General features: G+C 36.8%; 1 protein-coding gene across 2 annotated transcripts; it reads left to right on the top strand.

Annotated features, from left to right (window-relative positions):
- The first annotated feature begins 93 nt into the window (after positions 1–93).
- Positions 94–22,598, top strand: LOC135472887 (protein cycle-like). 2 transcript variants are annotated; one of them, XM_064752597.1, is made up of 14 exons: positions 94–640; positions 2,040–2,207; positions 4,047–4,204; positions 5,107–5,186; positions 6,001–6,090; positions 6,589–6,751; positions 7,806–7,940; positions 9,029–9,176; positions 9,701–9,807; positions 13,646–13,793; positions 14,807–15,408; positions 16,542–16,609; positions 17,224–17,418; positions 18,448–22,598. In XM_064752597.1, the coding sequence occupies exons 2-14, from the start codon at positions 2,128–2,130 to the stop codon at positions 18,880–18,882; spliced, it is 2,409 nt and encodes an 802-aa protein (XP_064608667.1). In that variant the 5' UTR covers positions 94–640; positions 2,040–2,127; the 3' UTR covers positions 18,883–22,598. The 2 variants fall into 2 exon arrangements, with proteins under 2 accessions (XP_064608667.1, XP_064608668.1); XM_064752598.1 differs by lacking the exon at positions 18,448–22,598 and having other exon boundaries at positions 14,807–15,434; positions 17,224–17,372.
- The last annotated feature ends 1,228 nt before the right edge of the window (positions 22,599–23,826 follow it).

Consider the following 23,826-nt stretch of genomic DNA (forward strand, 5'->3'; position numbering starts at 1 on the left):
CGCACCTGCCGCCGTTGGCAACGGGGAGTTCTGCTCTCAACCGTGCGAAGTCGGCTGCTGTGGGTCCTCTCTTCTGTGCTCAAGACAATCCGGAGGCCATGTGGGGAGGTGGTTGGCGGGTGTGGCGAGCCACAAAAATCGCAGACCGATCCGTGATCGTCTACCTTGTGTGACCCAACATATGGATAGTTATAATATCATCATGAATATTTATAAATTCAGCCGCTAAGAGAAATAGGGGAGGTAAACCAATCTTAAACAGGTGCACGTTGGGTGTCACACTGGTGTGGTGTCATATACTCGTTTTGGTGTCCGGCGATAAATGAACAGAAACGTGGTATGTAAACCCAGTTAGGATAATCCATACCGCTGGTTTAATCAACAGCTATCAACTGTGTGCATGGGTCTGAGGTTTTGTGAACGTGACCTTTCTTGTGAGTAAATGACGAAATATGGGTCAAATAAAGATGTTAACCTTGACCTGGTTTACTGCGCATGCTGTTTACGGAGGAAGTGTTTGTTTTTATTCTACACTCAGTGTCATCAGACGCCAAATTTTACGTCGGTTTGGAAATGTTCCAGTGTGACAGCTTCTGACGGGACCGACGGTCACATGTGATCGTTTTGAGAAACTTAAGCGGTAAGTCTGGAGGCAAAAATCTCGATACCCGGTACTGGCTTGTGATTTCTTGATAGATCATTCAGATTTTATAATTTGAGAAACAGTCAAGGCCAACAAGAAAATAAGCCTATGGCAGTGTTATACGTAAAAAAAAAAATATATATATATATATATATATAAAATAGGTCAAGGTAGATTATGAAACTACTAGAATATGCGATAGCAACATGTATATGTATAGACAGTCAGTAGATTGTCATGATTACATCTGTTTACGATGTTTCTACTTCAAGTATGATCGTTTCTTAATTGTCACGATCTCTAGTCATAATGCGGCTGATTTATCTGGTTACCTGTAAAATAAGTACTTAAATCCATGTTCATAACAATAAGCGGGTCTTAGGTTCCCCTTGCTCTGCACGGTTTCGTCCCACAATAATGCTGTCTGCTATGATATAAGTGAAATACTCTTGAGTACAGCATAAAACACCAATCCAATAAATTAATAAATGTATTAATAGGCCTGCTCAGTAATGTTACACATGAAGAATTCAATTAATTTATTAATATCTCGAATTTTCGGCAATAAAATATTGGTAGTGTATATGATAATTAATTATACAAAGTTTCAAAACAGTCAACATGTACATGTACCATGTATCAGTGGATGTCTATATTTTTAGCGTGTTATTCCAGTCGTGTGCACTGAATACTCAGCTCCTGAAATCTAAATTTAAAAACGCACCATTTGTTATTGACTCCCTGCACATGTATGTTGTACATGTCATTCAATCAGAACTTTCTGGAAACTTTGACTGCATGATCTTATTGCTGTAGTCATGAGGTCTGGGCATAATTTGACCCTATAATATGTAATATTGTCCCACAATGCTATTCACAGTCAAGAGGAGGAAAAAACCTGGTATTAAATTTTGTCTTTTCTTGAAGAAATTTAATTGTTGCATGCTAATTTCTGCCTTGTGTTTGGTAATATATAGTTATCACTGTGAGGTTATTTTATATCTGATTTGAAATTGATTGTATACAGATCTGCCAGACAATAGAAATAAACAAATTTGACCATTTTGTTCAACAAAATTACAACAGTTGTACAGAGCTTAATGTCGCAATCATCTAGTTCACGTCAACAATTTTCTAAAAAATGTATGTAGGCCTATACTTTAAAGTAGTTGAGAAAATAAAGTAAATCATATATATTTCAGTGCGTAGGTATATGACTTCGACAAATTTGCAGCCAGTTGAGCATATACATAAAGAGTTCATGACCAAAATAAGTACATTTTGCTGCGTAACAATTATGTGTTCAAGAGAAGAAAGTAAGCAAAATCTGAAATTCTGTTAACCAAACTTAACTTTTTGTATATATTGATATTATTGACCATTTCCGGTTTTGCAGCTATGAGTTGATGGCTACACTGTGGGACATGTGTATGTTATAAGTGTAGCCTGACAGAGTTATTTGGTGTGAGCCCGTAGCGGTCACAATGCCAGGATCCGTCACTGAGCTCAGCGATAACGCTGACAAACAAAATAGAACTCAGGAAAAACAGTCAGGAAAGAGAAGGTAGGTAAAAACTGATCTGCCGTTTTGGAAGAAATCTCAGATCAGGAGTTCAAATCCTACTGAAGAGCTTTATCTGATTCATTTTTTTTTTTTTTTTTTCTTTCCCTTAACTGTATGCTTTGCTGTTTGAAAATCGAACTAGGACTATTATAATAATCCAAACCAGATTCGTCATGGGAGAGCGACTTTCTCCTGTAAAAATACAAGTGTTTACTGGCACGTCTTCTGCAGGATACCTCTGACTAACTGTTATAATTTATCACTTGACATGTACGGCTCTAACTAACCTGTATATCTCTGTTGGGGCCTCACTGAGTCTCACTCAGATAGTTTATGTGCTGACTCACTGTAACTAGCATGCTCTTGACTTAGAAGGTCACATGTTCAAATAAATCTCTTTGTTGCTCAACTGTAGCAATAATCAGTAGGTTTGTAGACAGCACTGGGAAATGAAAGCAAAACAATACTGCAGTGGAGCAGCTATAATGACGTGGCAATCAACCTTGATAAGACAAAATGCATGGCAGTTGGCTCATGACTGTGTATAGCTAAGTTCGAAGGGAAACTGAAATTGATGGCAAAGAAATCGAAAATGGTAATTAATCAAAGTTTCTAGGTGTAACAATTGACGATATGTTGTCCTGGGAGAAACAGATGGAAAATCAATGTAAAGTTATATCATTCAAGTTCACATTGTTGCAAATGACCCAAAATATTTAATCTGAACAACTCCGATACCTTTCAGCCAGTTTACCTACTCTGCAACTGTCTATCAAACTAACCTTCAATCTACAACCACATCGAGGTTCATCCCTCCAAAGCCTAGAACCAGTGCCCTAGAAAATTCTTTTACCTATATTCTGGAATGACACTGTGAAACGGACTACCTAGAGTATATATATTAAAAAATCACAGAATATCAGTGTTTTCACAAAAAAAAAATGGAAATGATTATCATGTCAAAATATGTTAAGTGTAAACTTGTCTTATATGCACTACATTGTATAGTCTTTGATTACCTTAGATCAGGTTCATCTACAGTATATGTTATATACACTGTATAAACTTTGTAAATAACTTTCTGTGGAAGATTGGAAGATTTTGTAACTAGATCTCCCTACGAAAATAAAGTTGTAATTTTCAGTCCTTCTTACTATCCAGCTGCCATTCTGATTTTCTTTATCTGAAAACGGGCTGCTTTTCCTGATTCAAAAAGGAGTCACTTATAGCATTAGCTCAGCTCTTGCTGGCTTCCTCTCCAGCCGTACATGGGAAGGTCTGACAGCAGCCTGCAGATGGTTGTGAGTTTCCGTCGGCTTTACCCGGCTTCCTCCCACCATAATGCTGGTTGCCGTTGTATAAGTGAAATATTCTTGAGTACAGCGTAACACACCAATAAAATAAATAAATAAATATACCATTTGCTTGAGAAACTTTCATGAGATTACCACGTATTAACAGTAGAGTACCTATTTTACACGTAGCACTGGGCATCAAACACTGCAAAACAGTGCCTGAACAGAATCTGAGGATTACAGCTCTGCTACCTGAGCCTGGATTCTTGGGTCACAAGCAGTGTGAAACTATCCCGCGTGCACTTAAAATAGCGAACACAATTTAATGTCCCTGTTTAAAAATTCAGTTGTTACACCGACAACTACTGTGGTCTTTCATGGGAATTAAGTTCTGCCAGCAACCATGATCATGTGTTTTCCCCAAGCTCTGTCTGGTTTCCTCCCATTATAATGCTGGCGGATGTCGTATGTGTGAAATATTCTTGAGTATGGCATAAAACAACAATCAGATAACTTGATAAATAAATATTGTGGTCTTTTGTAGGTTGTCTCGAAATGAAAGTGAAAAGTTAAGACGTGATAAGTTGAACATGCATATAGCCGAACTTGCCAAGCTTGTTCCCATTGTGGCCTCCGCCCCTCGCAAAGTGGACAAGTCTAGTGTCCTGAGGCTGGCAGTTAACTACCTTCGACTACATAAAGGTATGTCCAAAATTGACCACTGTACTTGTGGAAGCCAGTTGTCGCCAAGTGGTTAACAATACAGAATATTTGATTACAGGGTTTATTTACAGCCTTGGACATGGGATGTGTGTATTTTTCCCCCACCTTGGCGACAGGAAAACAAACGTGGGAAAGTTAGTAAGTAACTTGCCAAAATTCGTTGGTTTACCCTAGACAGTACGTAGCACTCCAGTTTCCCCCACCTGTCCTGCTGACTGCCATTTAAAGAGCTAGTTGCACTGTTGGCTTTTTACGTGTTATCACGAGAGATGTGTAATATTTGAGCATAGCATGTAAACAAGAATTGTTGAGTCATGTGGTCTGTGTGGCCGAGAAAAGCTATTAGTGCACCTTAATCCATTTTAATAAGTGAAAAATTCATGAGTAGGGCTCTAAACAACAATCAAAATAAGAAATAAATAAACGTGGGGTACTTACATTTTAAAAACAAAATAAAATGATTGTAATATTCAACAAAGCCACAGGATTTTGAAATAAATCAGTAAGTAAAATCTTATTTATTGAGCCAGGTTTCTTACTTTTTTTTAGAGCCATTTTGATCAGGTCAAGTTTTTGAAGCAGGATATTTCATCTAGTGACAAAAGCCTGTGTTGTTCAGTACTGCTTATAGCAGATTACGCGTAGTTTACAGAGGCAAAGTCAAACATATATGATACAATTAAAGTTAAATAATGGTAAAATATTTAAACTATCAAGAAAAAAACTTCACAAGGGGTGAAAGCAGTGGTGTTTTAATACTGAGTGCAGAAAGAGTTTTAAACTGTGATCAGGTATATTGATGTAATCTTTAAACCTGGAGTATGTTCTCTGTTGGCTCTCATTACAGCATCATTCATTGTTTATGTGTAACTCTGTTTCAGATCTGAAGAAAATGAAAGAATTTGATCTTTGGAGACCTGGGTTTTTGACTCAAGAAAACTTAAGTGCAGCACTACTGGAGGTTGGTACATGTGCTTTGTATGGCTATTCTCAAACTACAACATCATGATTAATTGAATTCCGATGAAATCTTCACTTTAATACTCTCTTGATCCTGTCAACAATTTAAAGTTAGAATTTTAGTGCAGCAAAGTGACAGGTGTATTTGTGTTCAGACCCAAGGCGTTTAAGATGATGTTGTACATACATGTACTAAAATGGTATCGTCTCAACAACAGTATCCTTATGAATTGTTTATTTTAGATCATTATTATCAGATGTATGCCTGAAGCATTTAGCTGCATCTTAGAATATAGTTTGTCCATGATTGGTTAAAAGACTGAACAATCAACCACACCAAAGAAAACATGCTTGTGTCACAGGAGCCACTTTCACAAAACTTCATGGGTCATATTTCTCATGCCTTTTTTTCATACAAATTGTTGTCTGGGTTGTTGCGCCATAAAGCGATGTCATTTATGAAAAAAGTTAATGTCAGATTGATTTACGAAGTTTTGTGAAAGTGGCGTCAGTTCAGATATCTTTAGTTAAGAATTAAAACTAAAAAGACTGAGTGAATGTGTTATAATCCACACCATATTAAAGATCAGTTGACAGATCATTGCTGTTAGTTGAAATGATCTCACCAGCTACAACTTCCAGTCAAGTTTTATTTCATTGACAAGGAGAATTTGGCTATCAAGTTACAAGTTGCTTACAGCGATAACGGTTAATGGGAACATGTGTGTTGGGCGTGACAATTGTGGCGTTTCAATTGCTCAGTGGAGTTGCTACTCAACGTGCAGCTCAGGCTTAAATGATGCTCTCTGTTACAGGCATATGATGGCTTTCTGTTGGTGATTTCTCAGAAGGGGATTATCCTGTATGTGTCAGACTTGATCACAACGTTGCTGGGACATTCTCAGGTTAGATCCATGAACCAGAACACTTTTCATATCAATTTATTTATAACTTTTCTCATAAATCACGTTTTTTTTTTCAGATGCAGTTTAGCAAAAAAGTTACAAGAAATGTGATTTAGTTTTGTGACATTGTCACATTGCTTGACTATGTCATGTCACAATCCATCACCAATGTCATCACAGTTGTACCGATCAATATCAGTATGATCATACAGCGTATTTCATTGCATTATTTACATCATTCACTGTTGTTTCATTGGATCAGTTTTGTGAATATTTCATTATTCATACATTGGCCTGAGTTTTTTATATGATCTGACTATATGGACATACTGTAACTTTGTTTGAAGTTTCTAAATTGGCACATGTTTTTATAGTTATGTTATTTCATGAAGATGAATCAGTAAGCGACGGTATTACACTTCCTCCTTACTGTGGTCAAGACGTACGAGATGCCAAGCTGAAAATTAAATGGTCATTATTTTTGTCTTTTATTTCTAGATGGACTTGCTTGGTCAGTCTGTGTACTCATTTGTCCACCCAGATGATGTGCCCCTCTGTAAGGAACAGTTCCAAATAAGACCCAAACCCAGACAAGTCAATGGTAAGACAGAGACCAGCAGCTACAACAACAACCATGACAAGCCCAACACACTTTCTTCAGGTAACTACTGTCCTAAAATTTCATCTGTTTTGATTTTGAGAGTTCTGTTAATCTTAGACAGGTGTTTTGAGGGTTGTTTGCAAGGTACAATGTGGATATGATGTCCTACTTTTAAATAAAAGTGTACATGCGTTAGGCAATTTTAGAAGTATAACTAATAATACATTTATTTGCCTGAGCAAATAGTTTTGGCCAGAAACATTTATACGTCAGTAGCCATTAAGTCCATAAAGGTACATTTTAAGAGGCAAATGAATGTCACAAAATATTATTTTTGGTGCTGAAACTTACAATTTTCCAGTAGAATATCTTTCCATGTTCCAAGAAAACCGCAAAAATCAATACAACTGTCAGAATCAGGAAAAATGGGTGTTAATCATGGACGGAATTTATGGTGATTTGTTAACACTTGTTAACACTGATTTGGACTATGCTGTTTGACAAGTAGCTGGAAATAATGAAGCTTTACAGTGTAGATTTTTACAGTCAAGGCAAAGTGACCAATTCCACAGTTCTCATGCAGAAATAATTCTGAATAAGTCTAATTTTTTATCCACAAAATTTTAGACTAGAAAATTTGTTGCACTTTTGAAAACTAGGTTATTATTATTAAGTTCTCTTGCCGTTGTCCTTAAGAACTCACCTTCTGTATTTAAAAATATGTCTTAATGTTTTAATTACAAAAAAAACCACTGATATTGGCTTTGATGCACATATTATTCATATTAAAATATGAGATATATTTTTTATTATCTTGTGCATCCATGTGAATCCATTCATCCTTTCATTAGTCATGCTTTATTTTCCGGATAGTGGTTTTGCGATTGTGATGAAATTTGTGGAACCTCAGATCAAGCTTGTAAACAGTTTGATTCTGATTGGTCATTCATTTCTTTGAAATAAATGCTTCAAATATTGTCTAATTTTGAGAAAATTTTATGTGCAGGTTCATTTTTTGACCCCTTGGATCAAATTCAAAAACCAGCATGATACGTATGTAAATTTTGTGTATTTAGCCAGAGATTTAAATTTTTTGAATTTGCTTATTTTTCAGTGTATTGTTCCCCAAACAAAGGCCGACGCTCATTTTATGTGAGAATGCTGAACTTGACGAATCGAGACCATAAAGTTTATGACCTAGTCCATCTTACGTGCCATGTACGAACATTCCTACAGCCTGAACACACAGGTAAGACCAAATTAGGGAATTTAGTTCTGTGAAATTTGAATGATATTTATATCTTTGATCGGCGTTTTACACTGTACTCAAGAGTATTTCACTTTTACGACAGTGTTCGGCATTGTGGTGGGATGAAAATGGGGCAATTAATGAATAGATTGAAGCATTTGTTTCACATCCGTGCCTTAGCTAGAAATCAAAATGGGCACAGGACAAAGGTATACTCCAACAAAGAGGGTCAAGGTGGCAGTTTCCACTGCATTAATTTCTGTCAATATTGTGTAGGGGCCTCCATAGTCTGGTAGTTAGCATGCCAGCCTAGCAGAATGACACAACAGCCTCTCACCAATGCAATCGCTGTGAATCCGTCCAGCTCAAGCTGGCATCCTCTCTAGTCATAGGTGGGAAGGTGGGGCTGAAGCTTACAGATAATCGTGGGTTTTCCCGGTTTCCTCCCACCATAATGCTGGCCACCGTCATATAAGGATATCTTGTAGAACTCCAGTGAAATAAAATAACATTCTACTGAACAAGAAAACAGTAGGCTGCAGATTTCAGCAATTGGTGCAGTTACTCCTCTTAAAAAAGCCTTTCTAGGAGGTATGAATATTGTATCTGCAATGGTTTTATTTCAGTGCAGTCTGAGTCTGAAAGGTCTGTCTTCTGATATGTGAGCATGATGTTCAATATTAGTACAATGTGTCACTTAGAATTTTGCCATTAAGGATTTCATTCTCATCTTTTGTATTTTCATATGCATGTAGTTGTACAAAGGAAAAACTTATATTGTGAAAATTCATTCCATTTCTGCCATTTTTGTCTGCCTGGAACGTGGAATCAGAGGTTGTTTGTGGTGGGGTTTTCTTCACATTTCTGTGTCTCAGTTTGATAGAATCTGGTTGTTCTCTAATCATCATTGTTTTCTGTGTCAAAATGTGCGAAAACATTTTTAGAAATATTGCTTTCAATCGTCTTTTAAATAAAGTACACTCTATCTTCACGTAAGATAATGTCCAGATATTGGGCAGTTGGAAACTGAAATGCCGATGAAAACAGTTAATCGTGAAACTTTCTGATAACCTTTTTTCGGGTTTCAGGTTTGATGGGTAGCCACAGTGTTGTTATTGGTGTTGGGAGACTGGCAGCTCAACAGCCAATCAAAGATCTCTCACTCATTCCCACGAACATGCAGGAATTCATCACCCAGCACACCCTGGATGGAAAAATCATTTACACGGACCATAGGTTTGAAATTTACAAATCTTGTCTATTTGTGACTTCTCAGTGCAACTTGCCTGGATTTTAATATGACAGCAGTTAAGTGTAGATACAACTGCAAACAGAATATCATTATTGTAGCAATGTCTGATTTCACAAACCCACCAAAGAACATAATTCAGAAGATTAATCTAAATTCAATTAGTTCTCTGTATTCTATTCACAATCCTATGTTAAAATAAGCAGACTCGCCCCACCGTGTTGTAATGTGATGTCACATGGCAAGGGGAAGTCACTCAGTTGTCGCAATATTGTATATGTATATCAAAAAGTACATATTGTTGCATTTCTACTTGTGTCAGAAGCTTGGGTGTTTTGCAAAAATAATATTTAGTACACCATCTAGATATGTGTTTAAATATAAAGCAAATATTCATGCCTGATTTTTAAGTGCGAGAAATTAGTATTTGGACATTCTTACGCTGCAGCATTCTTTCAAGTGAGTTACTACACCTTCTCTAAAGTTCTGACAAAACTTGTACATTTTCTAGGCAGTCAGTGTGTATGGGCCGTCTTCCACGTGAGATCCATGGTACTTCTCCGTATGATTACATTTATCATGAGGATCTGGTCGCTATCCACTACAGTCACCAGAAGGGTGAGGAGCATAATTACATCGCTATAATAATAACTTTGTTAACCAATCAGGAACTGATTCTACAAAGCCATTTCAGGCTTAACTCAAAATTTGAAATACAGTCTTAGTCTAGAGCTCTATAAATTAGGATTTTGACCACGTCATAAATATTATCAGGAGACGAATGTGTCAGAGTTTCATTTTCCATTGCCATATACTAAACATGAGTAGGTTTTAAATCTTGACTTAAGTCAGAAACGGCTTTGTGGAATCAGCCATGTGTCATGTACGACATGTAGTCAATGGTCCAGTACAGATATCTGCCATAGTGCAGGAACTTCTTGTAACCAGGGAGCTTTCTTCACTTTTCCAGTCTGTTATCTTCCCATGTGGCTGGTTCCCATGTGGCTGGTTCCCATGTGGCTGGTTCCCATGTGGCTGGTTCCCATGTGGATCAAGATTCTTCTGTCACCATAACATAACTGATATACTACCAATTTTGCGTCATTCGTTTCTCCTGAATTTTTTTTCTCTTTTTATTATTTATTATTGTCATTATTTTTCAAGTATAGATTGTCTACAATTTTTTTGTGGGGGGGGGGGGGGAAGCTGGGCGGGGTGGAGTGCAAGGTATGATAGGTTCTGCAGTAAGTCACTGGTATAGGTTCTCCAGAATATTATTCTTGATATATTCAGGAGATTTTCTGTATGGGATAGATTGTCCATCATATATTCAGGAGTTTTTGTGTATTTTGTGTACAAGATAAATTGTCCATCATACAGGTATATTCTGGAGATTTTCTGTATTTTCTGTATGGGATAGATTGTCCATCATATATTCAGGAGTTTTTGTGTACAAGATAAATTGTCCATCATACAGGTATATTCTGGAGATTTTCTGTATGGGATAGATTGTCCATCATATATTCAGGAGTTTTTGTGTACAAGTTAAACTGTCCATCATACAGGTATATTCAGGAGTGTTCTGTATGGGATAGATTGTCCATCATATATTCAGGAGTTTTTGTGTACAAGATAAATTGTCCATCATACAGGTATATTGAGGAGATTTTCTGTATGGGATAGATTGTCCATCATATATTCAGGAGTTTTTGTGTACAAGATAAATTGTCCATCATACAGGTATATTCTGGAGATTTTCTGTATGGGATAGATTGTCCATCATACAGGTATATTCAGGAGATTTTCTATATGGGATAGATTGTCCATCATATATTCAGGAGTTTTTGTGTACAAGATAAATTGTCCATCATACAGGTATATTCAGGAGATTTTCTATATGGGATAGATTGTCCATCATATATTCAGGAGTTTTTGTGTACAAGATAAATTGTCCATCATACAGGTATATTCTGCAGATTTTCTGTATGGGATAGATTGTCCATCATATATTCAGGAGTTTTTGTGTACAAGATAAATTGTCCATCATACAGGTATATTCTGGAGATTTTCTGTATGGGATAGATTGTCCATCATATATTCAGGAGTTTTTGTGTACAAGATAAATTGTCCATCATACAGGTATATTCTGCAGATTTTCTGTATGGGATAGATTGTCCATTATATATTCAGGAGTTTTTGTGTACAAGATAAATTGTCCATCATACAGGTATATTCTGGAGATTTTCTGTATGGGATAGATTGTCCATTATATATTCAGGAGTTTTTGTGTACAAGATAAATTGTCCATCATACAGGTATATTCTGCAGATTTTCTGTATGGGATAGATTGTCCATTATATATTCAGGAGTTTTTGTGTACAAGATAAATTGTCCATCATACAGGTATATTCTGCAGATTTTCTGTATGGGATAGATTGTCCATCATATATTCAGGAGTTTTTGTGTACAAGATAAATTGTCCATCGTACAGGTATATTCTGGAGATTTTCTGTATGGGATAGATTGTCCATCATATATTCAGGAGTTTTTGTGTACAAGATAAATTGTCCATCATACAGGTATATTCTGGAGATTTTCTGTATGGGATAGATTGTCCATTATATGTTCAGGAGTTTTTGTGTACAAGATAAATTGTCCATCATACAGGTATATTCAGGAGATTTTCTGTATGGGATAGATTGTCCATCATATATTCAGGAGTTTTTGTGTACAAGATAAATTGTCCATCATACAGGTATATTCTGCAGATTTTCTGTATGGGATAGATTGTCCATCATATATTCAGGAGTTTTTGTGTACAAGATAAATTGTCCATCGTACAGGTATATTCTGGAGATTTTCTGTATGGGATAGATTGTCCATCATATATTCAGGAGTTTTTGTGTACAAGATAAATTGTCCATCATACAGGTATATTCTGGAGATTTTCTGTATGGGATAGATTGTCCATCATATATTCAGGAGTTTTTGTGTACAAGTTAAACTGTCCATCATACAGGTATATTCAGGAGTGTTCTGTATGGGATAGATTGTCCATCATATATTCAGGAGTTTTTGTGTACAAGATAAATTGTCCATCATACAGGTATATTGAGGAGATTTTCTGTATGGGATAGATTGTCCATCATATATTCAGGAGTTTTTGTGTACAAGATAAATTGTCCATCATACAGGTATATTCTGGAGATTTTCTGTATGGGATAGATTGTCCATCATACAGGTATATTCAGGAGATTTTCTATATGGGATAGATTGTCCATCATATATTCAGGAGTTTTTGTGTACAAGATAAATTGTCCATCATACAGGTATATTCTGCAGATTTTCTGTATGGGATAGATTGTCCATCATATATTCAGGAGTTTTTGTGTACAAGATAAATTGTCCATCATACAGGTATATTCTGGAGATTTTCTGTATGGGATAGATTGTCCATCATATATTCAGGAGTTTTTGTGTACAAGATAAATTGTCCATCATACAGGTATATTCTGGAGATTTTCTGTATGGGATAGATTGTCCATTATATATTCAGGAGTTTTTGTGTACAAGATAAATTGTCCATCATACAGGTATATTCTGCAGATTTTCTGTATGGGATAGATTGTCCATCATATATTCAGGAGTTTTTGTGTACAAGATAAATTGTCCATCATACAGGTATATTCTGCAGATTTTCTGTATGGGATAGATTGTCCATCATATATTCAGGAGTTTTTGTGTACAAGATAAATTGTCCATCATACAGGTATATTCTGCAGATTTTCTGTATGGGATAGATTGTCCATTATATGTTCAGGAGTTTTTGTGTACAAGATAAATTGTCCATCATACAGGTATATTCAGGAGATTTTCTGTATGGGATAGATTGTCCATCATATATTCAGGAGTTTTTGTGTACAAGATAAATTGTCCATCATACAGGTATCTTCTGGAGATTTTCTGTATGGGATAGATTGTCCATCAGTTATTCAGGAGGTTTTCTGTACAAAATAAATTGTCTATCATACAGGTATATTCAGGAGCTTTTCTGTGTGGGATAGATTTTCCACCATAGGAGGTATGCAGATGTGTTCAGGGGATATTCTGTGTTAGATAGGTTCTCTGCCATATAGGTATATTCAGGAGATATTATGTGTTGGATAGGTTCTCTGCCATATAAGTGTATTCAGGAGATATTCTGTGTTAGATAGGTTCTCTGCCATATAGGTGTATTCAGGAGATATTCTGTGTTGGATAGGTTCCCTGCCATATGGATGGATTCAGGGGATTTACTGTATTAGATATCCAACAGCTGTCCAGTGCTATTTTTATTTATTTATCTTCTTTCTCTTTGTGTACTACTTGTCGTCCACCAATATGGTGTGCAAGTCACATGTTTGTCACATGTGAGTCCTTTTGCATGCAATGATGAAATGATATTGTTTGTTTTCAGTGATAAGAGAAGGCAATATACCCTCCACCGTTTTCAGGAGTTACACTAAATCCGGATCACTTGTGTGTATACAAGCCACCTCCAGCATTTGTTGTGACAACTGGACAAAGCAACCGAAGTTTATTCTCAGCAATAATGTGATCATTAGGTGAGAAATAGACATCTTCAGGCAGTTGCGTTTGTGTAGCTGTCACAGAATAACCATGCTAAGCTATGCATTCAACGTATTGTCTGATACAGCTATTGATTTACTGTAATTCTTCAGCCTTTTAGCTTGATTGCAAGGTGTTTGTTTTTTAAAGCGTATTCTGAAGGCATTATTCTGTGCAGACTGATAAAATTGTACTTTTTGGGAAGCCCTGAAATTGGCCAACCCAACCGATAGAGTTTTGTCTCCAAAATCAAATTAAAAATGTACATAAATTGCATTAAAAATTGCTCTTGTTTATAATGGTAAACTTGAAGGCTTTATGAACATGTATGTACACAGCACTGATACAACTATTGTCATATGTTACTCTTGAAGGTTGTAGTTATGCTGTCAACACCTATTGTCACATCTGTTGATTTGCTTCTCTGAAGGTTTTAGCCGTACCTTGAAGACTTATACAGTCATTGACTTTCTTGGCTTGTGTTTATCTTGAAGGTTATAGTTAAATGTTAAACACTGACACAGGTAGGGTACCGTGCAACCGTAATCCTATTCTTGAGTACGGCATAGAAAACACCCATGAAATAAATAAAAATTTATTGGCTCTTGTTTACTATGACTGTTTTATTTTTTTTTATTTTTTTTTATTTGATTTATGATTATGCCATATTCATAAATACTTCAATTTTACAACGGCAAACGGCATTATGGTGGGAGGAAACCAGGCAGAGCACAAGGGAAACCCAAAACCATCAACAAGTTGCTGGCAGACCATTCCCATGTATGGCAGGAGAGCAAGCCAGCATGATTTGGACTTGAACTCACTACGACAGCATTTGGGAGAGGCTTCATTAGCACACTAGGGCCGGTGACAGTGAAAGTTATGCATTCGGCATGTTTATTGCTCCATTCATGTATTCGTTTGTCTTCACGTAGAAAGTTTTAGTGAACATATTCAACAGTGATATAGCCGTTTTGTTATACACTGAACATTGACTTTGTCTTTACAGTGAAGACGATTTCAGTGTGCTGATGTTGAAGCAGAGGGAAGACTTAAACAGAATTCTAAATGCATGTAAACAGTCAGATAGTGCCATAACCGAGAGTCCTCAAGAATCAGACCAAGAAGGTCCTGTGTCTGCAAAGAGACAGCGATTGGAACCTTCTCCAGACTCCCAGCGGGACTCTGAGGTGTCTGCCAACTCCAGAGGAGAGCAGAACCTTTCTGAAGAAACCAGCCCTCTGTCTTGTATGAGTAACAGCCTTGTTGATAGCCCACATGTGTCTCCCTTATCCAACCAGGATCCAGCTAGCGAGCTTACAATGGAACTGACACCTGATGTTAGTGAAGCCAGCATAAACACCAGGAGGAATGATTCCACCAATAACAGCAACATTGACTCCTCGTTTACAGATCTCCAGTCCCAGGGTTTGGACTCAAGGACAGGTAGCAGTAAAAATGGCTCTATACTGGCTAACTTGTTGTATGGCCTTGACAGTCCTCAAGAGAAGGCCGTATCCTTGCCACTGCCTGTTGTATCCAGTGATGCAGGAAACCAGCCTTTATCAGCCAATACAGACGTATCCATCACTTCAGGACAGCTAGCTACAGGCAGTATATTTGACCTGTTTGAGCATGTGCGTCCGATTCCACTAAGCCATTTCTGTCAAAATTTTAAATTCGATTTTAGAGGTTATTTTTGATGCCTAGAAATTAAAATGTTGACAAATTGTCACATTTTCTTGAGACAAATGCGTCAAAATTTTAAATTCCAGCACTGAAATGTAAGGATTGTCACTAGGTTTCACTGGAATTTATAAGTCAGAAATAGCTTTGTGGAATTCTTAAATTTTATTTGCATTAGAACATCAGTTGTGTCTTTAAAGGGATACAGAATAGATTCTGATTAGCTTGTGTAAGAGATAGGCAAGTCCAGGCTATGACTTGCCTAAGCTGAATTTTGCGTATGGTACATTTATTCAAGCGTGACCATGGCTGCAAGATTGAACTCAGAGAAACCCTCTCTCCACTGTCAGCCACTCAGCGTCAATTCTGTATCCCTTTAATTTGGGGATTTAGTCAGCTTCATGGTAAATGGTGATAGTTTACACTGGGTGCTACAGTTGCCTAACATAACCCTGAAGGCTGTCATATACGTGAAGCATTTTGGGGTATGGGACTTAACACCAGTCAACAGCACGTAACTTGTCATGTACCTGTATTGTTGTTACTTTTTGTACCTGAAATAAATGAAATTGATTTCAGCAACAAACTGAGTTTAACTCAGTGTTTGGCATGAACACTGAAAGGACAAGGTAAAGCATAAAACAATATAGATCAGCCCCAAAGAGAAGCAGTGAAAATGTTTAGAATTAATGAAAGTGTATGAATGATAAAAACTGAAGTATAAGAGGCGCTGGTATAAAACTGAGCCAAAGTACGTTTTTCACATCCATAGGTTGCCAGTTAAAGATCCCTAAGAAAGAGTTTTGTTGATCAGATGTGTGAATTTTCAATTCATCTATTTTCTTGTATACTTGTAATATGGTACCGTATTGTCGTAGTCATGAGCTTGTTAATTGGTGACCTTGTTTTAAATCTTCTTGTAATGAGAAGTAAAATGAGCACGGGTGAACAATATTTTACTTGGTTATGCCCCTTTATTAAAATGTTCCGCTAGTGGATATTTTGTCCTTTAGACCAATAAAAATGTGCTAATTTTTTACCTTGGACAATTATTTTAGTTTCAGAAAGTGCAAATCCCTCAGGTAGTTCGGCCTCAATGCCTTCAGGATCCAGTGTTTCAGTTTCTGTAAGTATTATTGTGACATATAAATTTATTTATTTATTTTTTTTTTTTTTTATTTATTTATTATATTGATCTTTTGTGCTCATGATTTGTTTTAGTTACATGTTTGACTGCAGGCTGGTCTATGGTTGAGGTAAAAGGAATGAACGAGATAAAAAAACCATTGACTTTATAAGGCTGCAGATAAAACAGCAAGAGCTGGATTTGAACTCATGATCTCAGTGGTCATTGATAGTCCCAGTGAACCATTGCCTTTACTATCCAAGCCTTTGACTGATACATTAACACTGATGAAACAGGCAGCAGACTCAGTCTCGAGTTACTCAGTTCAAAATTCAAAATGCACATTTTGTTTTTTTTTTGATGTTAATATGTGCGATTTCCCTCTTTTTTAAGGCTTTTTGACCACGTAAATATGTCTTTAACAGGAACAGTTTCTCGGACAGTCCACATTTCCCACAAAATAGATTATTTTTCAGTTTTATTATTATACCCTCTGTCGACATTGAATAAAAATTATTCTTTTTGCCTGTAAAACTAAAATTTTAATTGTTGCGGCCTAATTCATCTTGAAATCTGTTAAAGACATTATTTTATCCCTTCGGTGATCATTTTAGAAAACACCCAACTTGAAAACAGTTATGGTACAGAATCAGCTGTCTCGGCAGCTCATGGATAAGTACCAACTGCTGGAGAGCACTATTGAGAAACAGGAGAGTGAATTGACCAATCTACGACAACACATGGTCAAATACCTCCTCATCCACCCTGATGTCCAGCAGGCCTATCTGAAGAGACTTCAGGCTCTAGAGGTGAGTGGTCGGTGTGAGGTTGTGGTGAAGTCATTGTCTTCAGTGTGTTTTCTGGGTTGTTTGAAATATGATGTTGTTGACTGTAAATCCTCAATCTTTTCACATGTTTGTGAAGTGTTTGTTCAAGCATATCCTGAAGGCACTATTCAGTGTAGGCTATTAAAATTATACTTTTTATGAAACCCTGAAATTGGCCAGATCCAACCAATGTAGTTTTGTCTCCAAAATCTAATTATAAATTTGCATAAATTGCACTGAAAGTTGTTCAGTGGAGGAATTAGAGAAATCTTGATGGAAAGAAAAAGAAACCTTTAAGATGGAGTCCATATATTGTATCAGTTTCTTTGTGGTGCTGAAGCAAGATTAGCATAACTTAAGAAATGTGATGATCCAGAGAAAGTAACTTGGTAATCATAATTCTTGGTAAGCCAAGTTTTAAATTCTTGTCAAAATATCAACCAAGGTATACAATATTCTCAGTGCCTTTGGTGTTAAAACGGAGGACCTCTCATGTCTAAAGTGAATAAGGCTTAAGTTATGTAGTCTGTGATATATTTCTGCCTTTGTTGTGGCATTTTGTCAGCAAATTAGTAACCCATTACCCAAGTATTGCATGAAAACTATGATGAATTCAGCTTGGAACTCGGTCATCATTGTACAGGTTACGTATAATTTCTTGTCACGTTGCTGCAGCAGATGTTTTACACAGGAGATACAAGTGCCTCTGTGGTTTTACACAGAATTGTCCCGTGCTTATGTTTCCTTGAAACATGCTGCAAGTACCCTAAATCCTAAAAAAAACTTTGACAAGTAAAATATAACTTCAGTTGCACATTGGAAACATAATTCTTACTTTTGTCTAATAAGCCATACCATGCACTACATGAACATGTATGTTTGTGGTAACATTTGGTAAGGATTTAGTTAATTAAGCCATTAGCAGTATGATTTGCAGCACACTGGGCTTTGGTTTTTGAGCTCTGAAACTTCACATTTGACCATTTGTATGTTTTTTCCTTCTTGATAAAGGCCAAGAGAAAGCAGCATGAGAGCACGTTGAGGCGGTTAAAGGAGATTCATGATTACCAGCAGAGGGCTTTACACCACAACTCCCCCACTTCCTCCACACCACCTTGCTCTTCAGGGATTACGTTGAAAGCCAATACATCTCCTGGTCCTCTTGGCGATCTATCCTCAGCAAGTACCCAGTCTAGTGTGAGAGATGTTGATGAGAAAATTAAAAGGGTTGTTGATAGTGACCCATTATACATTCCATTGAACGATTTGCGGTCAGGTACCCAACAGTATTTCTGTGAGGACAATTCAGCAGAGGCAGAAACTGATCAGAACAGGCTGTTGCCATTAAATGATGTCTGTTGTCCACAATTAAAAGATCACCAAGATGATTCAAGAATGTCCACATTGCTCAGTGTGGCTGAGAACAGTGCCTCGCATGTCAGCTGACTGCTCTGGTAAAAACCTCATTCAGAACCTTAACTTCAAGACAGATTCACAGATGTTCTATCAAGAATTGCCAAGAGCTGTGATTCCAACTTCTGTTTCCCATGATGGCCATTCCAAGAACCAGCTTACATGAAGTTTACTTACTGTGAAGTTGTCCTCAACTAAGTGCACTTTATATTTCTACAGCATCCGTTGTCATGGTAGTTAAGGGCTTACTTAGCTGTTAAAGTAAACTTCATGAAACCGGCCCAAATCTTTTTGAACCTGCTAGTGGAAGCTCACTTTCCAGCTTTATGGCCACAATGACAAAGTTTCAGCCACTTTAGTATGAACCCTTAAATGATTGCTTGTGTATATTGACAGCGTAGCCATTTGTTTCTCTGAAATAGAGCTACATGAAGAGAAGATTTTTTTTTTTTTTTTTTTTGGCTAAAAAGACTTTAAAGTACTTTTTCTGCTTTATTTGAAAGTAACAGAAACATTTATATGTATTTACCTATTTCAAAATCCAATTATGTATTTTTGAATGCTGTTTTTAATATATTAGTAATTTGCATAATAACAGCGCATATCTTTTCTGTCTCCGGTTGAAACTGGGTCCAATCGCTATGATTTCTTCACTCAGATTTCAGGTATGAGGTTAAAGTGTAGGCCTCCTGTACTTAACAGGCAAAATCGTGGTATTTAGGGTTTTATTTGCTTAAAAGCTGTTTAGTGCTTTTATACTTTGACTGTGGAACAGGTTTTTGTAAATATGATAATCATGTGATACATTAACCCATCAAAAAATGTGCCTGAAGACAGTAATTATACATTTATTTTGATATAGTGTTTAGATCGTCAACAGTGATTTCTAAGTTAGAAAGCACCCTGTCTAAATTGCTTTGTAATGGAGCATTTGTATGGTTGATTCAGCTCAGTCAAACATAGCTATTCTGCTTGACTGAAGGTTTATAGTTGATTATCTCTAATGTTCAACAGAACACAGTTTTTGTATAAGTATGTGGCTTGTGAATCAAAATAAATTTAACTGTATATTTTAAAAACCTGAATAATGTTGCTGTACTAGTAAAATATATGGAAAATCTAATTTAGATAGCCACCAAAAAAGCATATGGAAAAAGGTGCTAAATAAGGCTGAATAGAAATATATTGTTAAGTATGGAAATTGTATTGAAGCTTTAAGCTTGCTTTTTTATTTTGGAGAGTGCTATATTTGTATATACCACAAGGCAGGTATAATCACCACCTCGTTAACGCTAGCCCCACCAGTGCCGGTATATGGTCATAGTTGAAGCCTATAAGAACCAAGAACCACTTCAATTTTTTTGTGATGGATGTCAGCTCCTTGCAAATGAAGACCACTTAAGTCTTCCCCATGTAACCAACATCAGCAACACTCAGATACATCAAACTCTTTGGCCATTTGCTGCTTAGAAGTCGTTTTGCCATTGAACTGTAAAACAACACGGACACCTGAGAAAGAAAAAAAGAAAAGAAAACCGCACCCCCCAACCGCAAACATTTCACTACCATGACCTTAATGGGCTCAAAATTTTGTCCATCTACCATCATTCCTAATCTGTAAAACATTCAACGTTTGCACTGAGAGAAGTGCATGTGGATCAGGGTAGAGTCTGGTCAGATCTTTTGTCTTGCAGTTACTCCAATACGCCAGTGATTCGTCTTCTCCCAGTCGTGGACAGGACATCTCCTCGGTTTACTCCAGGCTCAGATTTGCTGCACCAATAACACTGGGTTAAATATTCTCGAGTATATTGTTCAACACTACAGATGTAATAAATAAATCAGATTATACGCATTGCCTTTAAATTAGCAGGGTATATTCCAGCAGTTGAACCCAATTATTCCACAAGTTGCTATTTCCTCATTCACAAGATGTAAGGTCAGCCTTATTCTCAAAAAACGAAAAAAAAAATTACAGCAGGTGTTCAAACAAGGTGCAGTGATATGAACTGTCTACAGATACGAGTTATCTATGGGTTATAATGTACATGGGCTTGCTTCTCAGAGGCCTTTGTCTCGCTCTGTATGTTATGTTCATGTTGCTTCGCCAGTCTGACTACATACCACGGTTAAACACTTTTCGGTACTTACACTTTTATAACTTGTACAAAATTCTTAAATATTCGGAGGAATATGCAGCCTCTCAGAAAAACTATCCACTACGGTTTTGTTTATTTCATCGTTTACTTTATCCGCATATCTGTCTTGAGAATGTGAAATTTTAGGATAGGTTGAAAAATGATTTCCGTAATGTTATTGCTCTATATGTTTCCATATCAAATTTAACTTCCTCTCACAAGCATTCATTGTAATGCCTTGAAGATTATAATGGTTAATACGAATGTAACTGTTCTAATAAAGCCTACTGCAGTTCAAATGACATGTAGGAAGAACTGTCTGCACAAAGCTGACATTCGCTGAGTATTATTTCAAATATTCTCGCGAAATATTAAAATACTAAAAACAAAAGATCATGCATAATTGACTGTCTTCGCCATATTTTAAATTAGACTCCTTGATGAAGTCATTGCATTTTTCAAAATGGCCGCCGCTTGAAAACGTTCATTTTGGTACATTCCTTGTTCCAAATTCTGCATTCAGTATCAACCATGACAAAGCGTGCACACAGTCGAATGCCTTGTACATCCCAGATTGTCGGCTTAAGCATTTTTCACCGTAAAGCTATGTGTACGTAGTGCGGAGTAATCGTTGATTTGTCGCATCTTCCGAAAAGCAAGTTCGCTTTGCAGTGTTTGACTATTTCATTATATTGATGTTGCCCGTTAAATCTCTGTTTAATTCATCTCTTCCAAACCTTTGATCCGTCCGTAACTACACGGCTGACAATCAAACACACATAGGGCACAAAAAGCTTTTACTTAGAACGGAGTTGACTGTTGAAGATGGCTTTGCCACTTAGACATAAATCTATGATCCGTTTTGTTTCTGTGAACCTTTTTGCTACGATGTGTCAAACTCTTAACATCCTATTTGTTTTAGTCGGCTATTACCAGATACATTTATCATTATGAATTGTAAATAAGCTGAACGAAATTCGGAATGCATTCAATTCACAAGAATCAAACTTTATATGGCACTGGACACAACCTGATATAAAGAAATTTTATAATGTATATCTTAATTATGTTTGCGTGCTCCAGACACTGACCAATTGGTGTGTTATATAATATTGTACAATAAATATGCCTGGGATGCAAAATTCTCATATTGTATCCCTGTTAGGCTTATAGTTTACGTGTGGAAAGGAACTGAATAAGCACGTTTTTATGGGGATCGAACCCAATGTTCTGCTAGGAGCCGAGGGGTAAATATGTCTAGGCTAAACTAGTTTGGGTTTTTTTGGTTTTGTTTCGTTTGTTTTTTTGTCAGTAGACTTATATGATCACAAAGGCAATGTCCTTAACATGATTTACTCAAGTAGTAGTACTACGTTTTGTTACATATATTGTGTCGCTCTAGTTATGGGATATGAAAACAACCCTTTCCTATACGAGGGTCTCCCGTTCTGAAATCGCCCGCACATCGTATGCGGCAACTTCCGTGGTGACATATAATTCCTATCCCACGCGGGTTGCCATGGCACTATATGTATATTTGGTTATACAGGACTTAAACGGTTTCAGTCTATCTGTTTTAACACACGTCTGGTTTAACACACGTCTGGTTTTTGAAGCATGTATATATATATATATATATATATATATATATATATATATATATATATATATATATATATAATACATGTATATATATAAATAAACAGGTGAACGTAATATGTAGCTTGTTTATGTGGAGATAAGAATTTATATGGATATACACATGTGGAATCTTTTGAAATATGTCTTCAATACTGTTTTTTCCCCTGTTTATCTGGTCATAATAAATGAAAACAAAAGTTCTGTGATGTTATTTAGACAAAATCAAATTATAATTGTGCCTCAAATTCTGAAGAATCTTGCATCAATAAACACAAAATTACAACTAAACATGTATGTGACTATCCTGTTCTCGTTTATTAATTATAATAAAAAATGTGAAAGTATATGCATGTAAGTTGTAGTTACCCCACGGTATAGCTCCCCTGGCCAAGTCTCATAATGGGTTCTCTCGGAAGACAACTATACGTCTTGATCATTTATGTGCATCGTGTTGCAATCTACCACCCGCTGGTTCTGCTCTGCATTGAAATCCGCCCCGCGGGGGATGGGAGAGGAGGAGAGTTCGCCGGCTCAGGTGGTAGAAACCTTGGCCGGCTTGCTGGGACATCATGCTGTCCTTCACCACTGAGGTCACTTGTTCGAATCCAGCTTTCGCTGTTTCGGGTGAAAGAGGTTGGGCAGGTGCCTAGCGAAGGCCTGCGGTACACACATGGCACTCCGGTTTCCTTCACCCATAAACCTGACTGCCGTCGTATAAGTAAATAATTCTCGAATACACCGTTAGACTCCAATCAAATAAATAAATAAATCAGCCGGTTTGTCACATTTGTATCAAAGTACACTGATTTCCTTCTGGTTTGACTTGCCGGCCAGATGCAGTTCATGTTTATTTCAATAAATAAACCGGTTTGTCACATTTGTATCAAAGTACACTGATTTCCTTCTGGTTTGACTTGCCGGCCAGATGCAGTTCATGCAGACATTTATAATGCCGACTTTTCATAAGACACCAAACTTGACAAAATGGCAATGTACTGACACCAATTAACCAATGACTCCGCCACACAAAGTTCTTGGCCAAGTAGCTGAATCGAAACACCAGAACTTTTCACAAATATCTGGGTCTATGCGCAGATATACAGACATTGGCATACCATTCGTCAGCCAATAAGGACGTTCCAGGTCAATAATCGTCAGAAGACACGCTGTTCTCCCAGGAAAGAACCTTTTTAACGGC

Source organism: Liolophura sinensis, chromosome 8, assembly GCF_032854445.1.
Source record: "Liolophura sinensis isolate JHLJ2023 chromosome 8, CUHK_Ljap_v2, whole genome shotgun sequence".
NCBI classification, from domain to species: Eukaryota; Metazoa; Mollusca; class Polyplacophora; order Chitonida; family Chitonidae; genus Liolophura; species Liolophura sinensis.

What these genes read in the sequence shown, in the direction of transcription:
- LOC135472887 (XM_064752597.1), top strand. Translation starts at nt 2,128, where the DNA reads ATGCCAGGATCCGTCACTGAGCTCAGCGATAACGCTGACAAACAAAAT. An exon ending in CCTACAGCCTGAACACACAG is followed by an intron (nt 7,941 to 9,028) that starts GTAAGACCAAAT and finishes TTCGGGTTTCAG; the next exon opens with GTTTGATGGGTAGCCACAGT. An exon ending in ATCATTTACACGGACCATAG is followed by an intron (nt 9,177 to 9,700) that starts GTTTGAAATTTA and finishes TACATTTTCTAG; the next exon opens with GCAGTCAGTGTGTATGGGCC.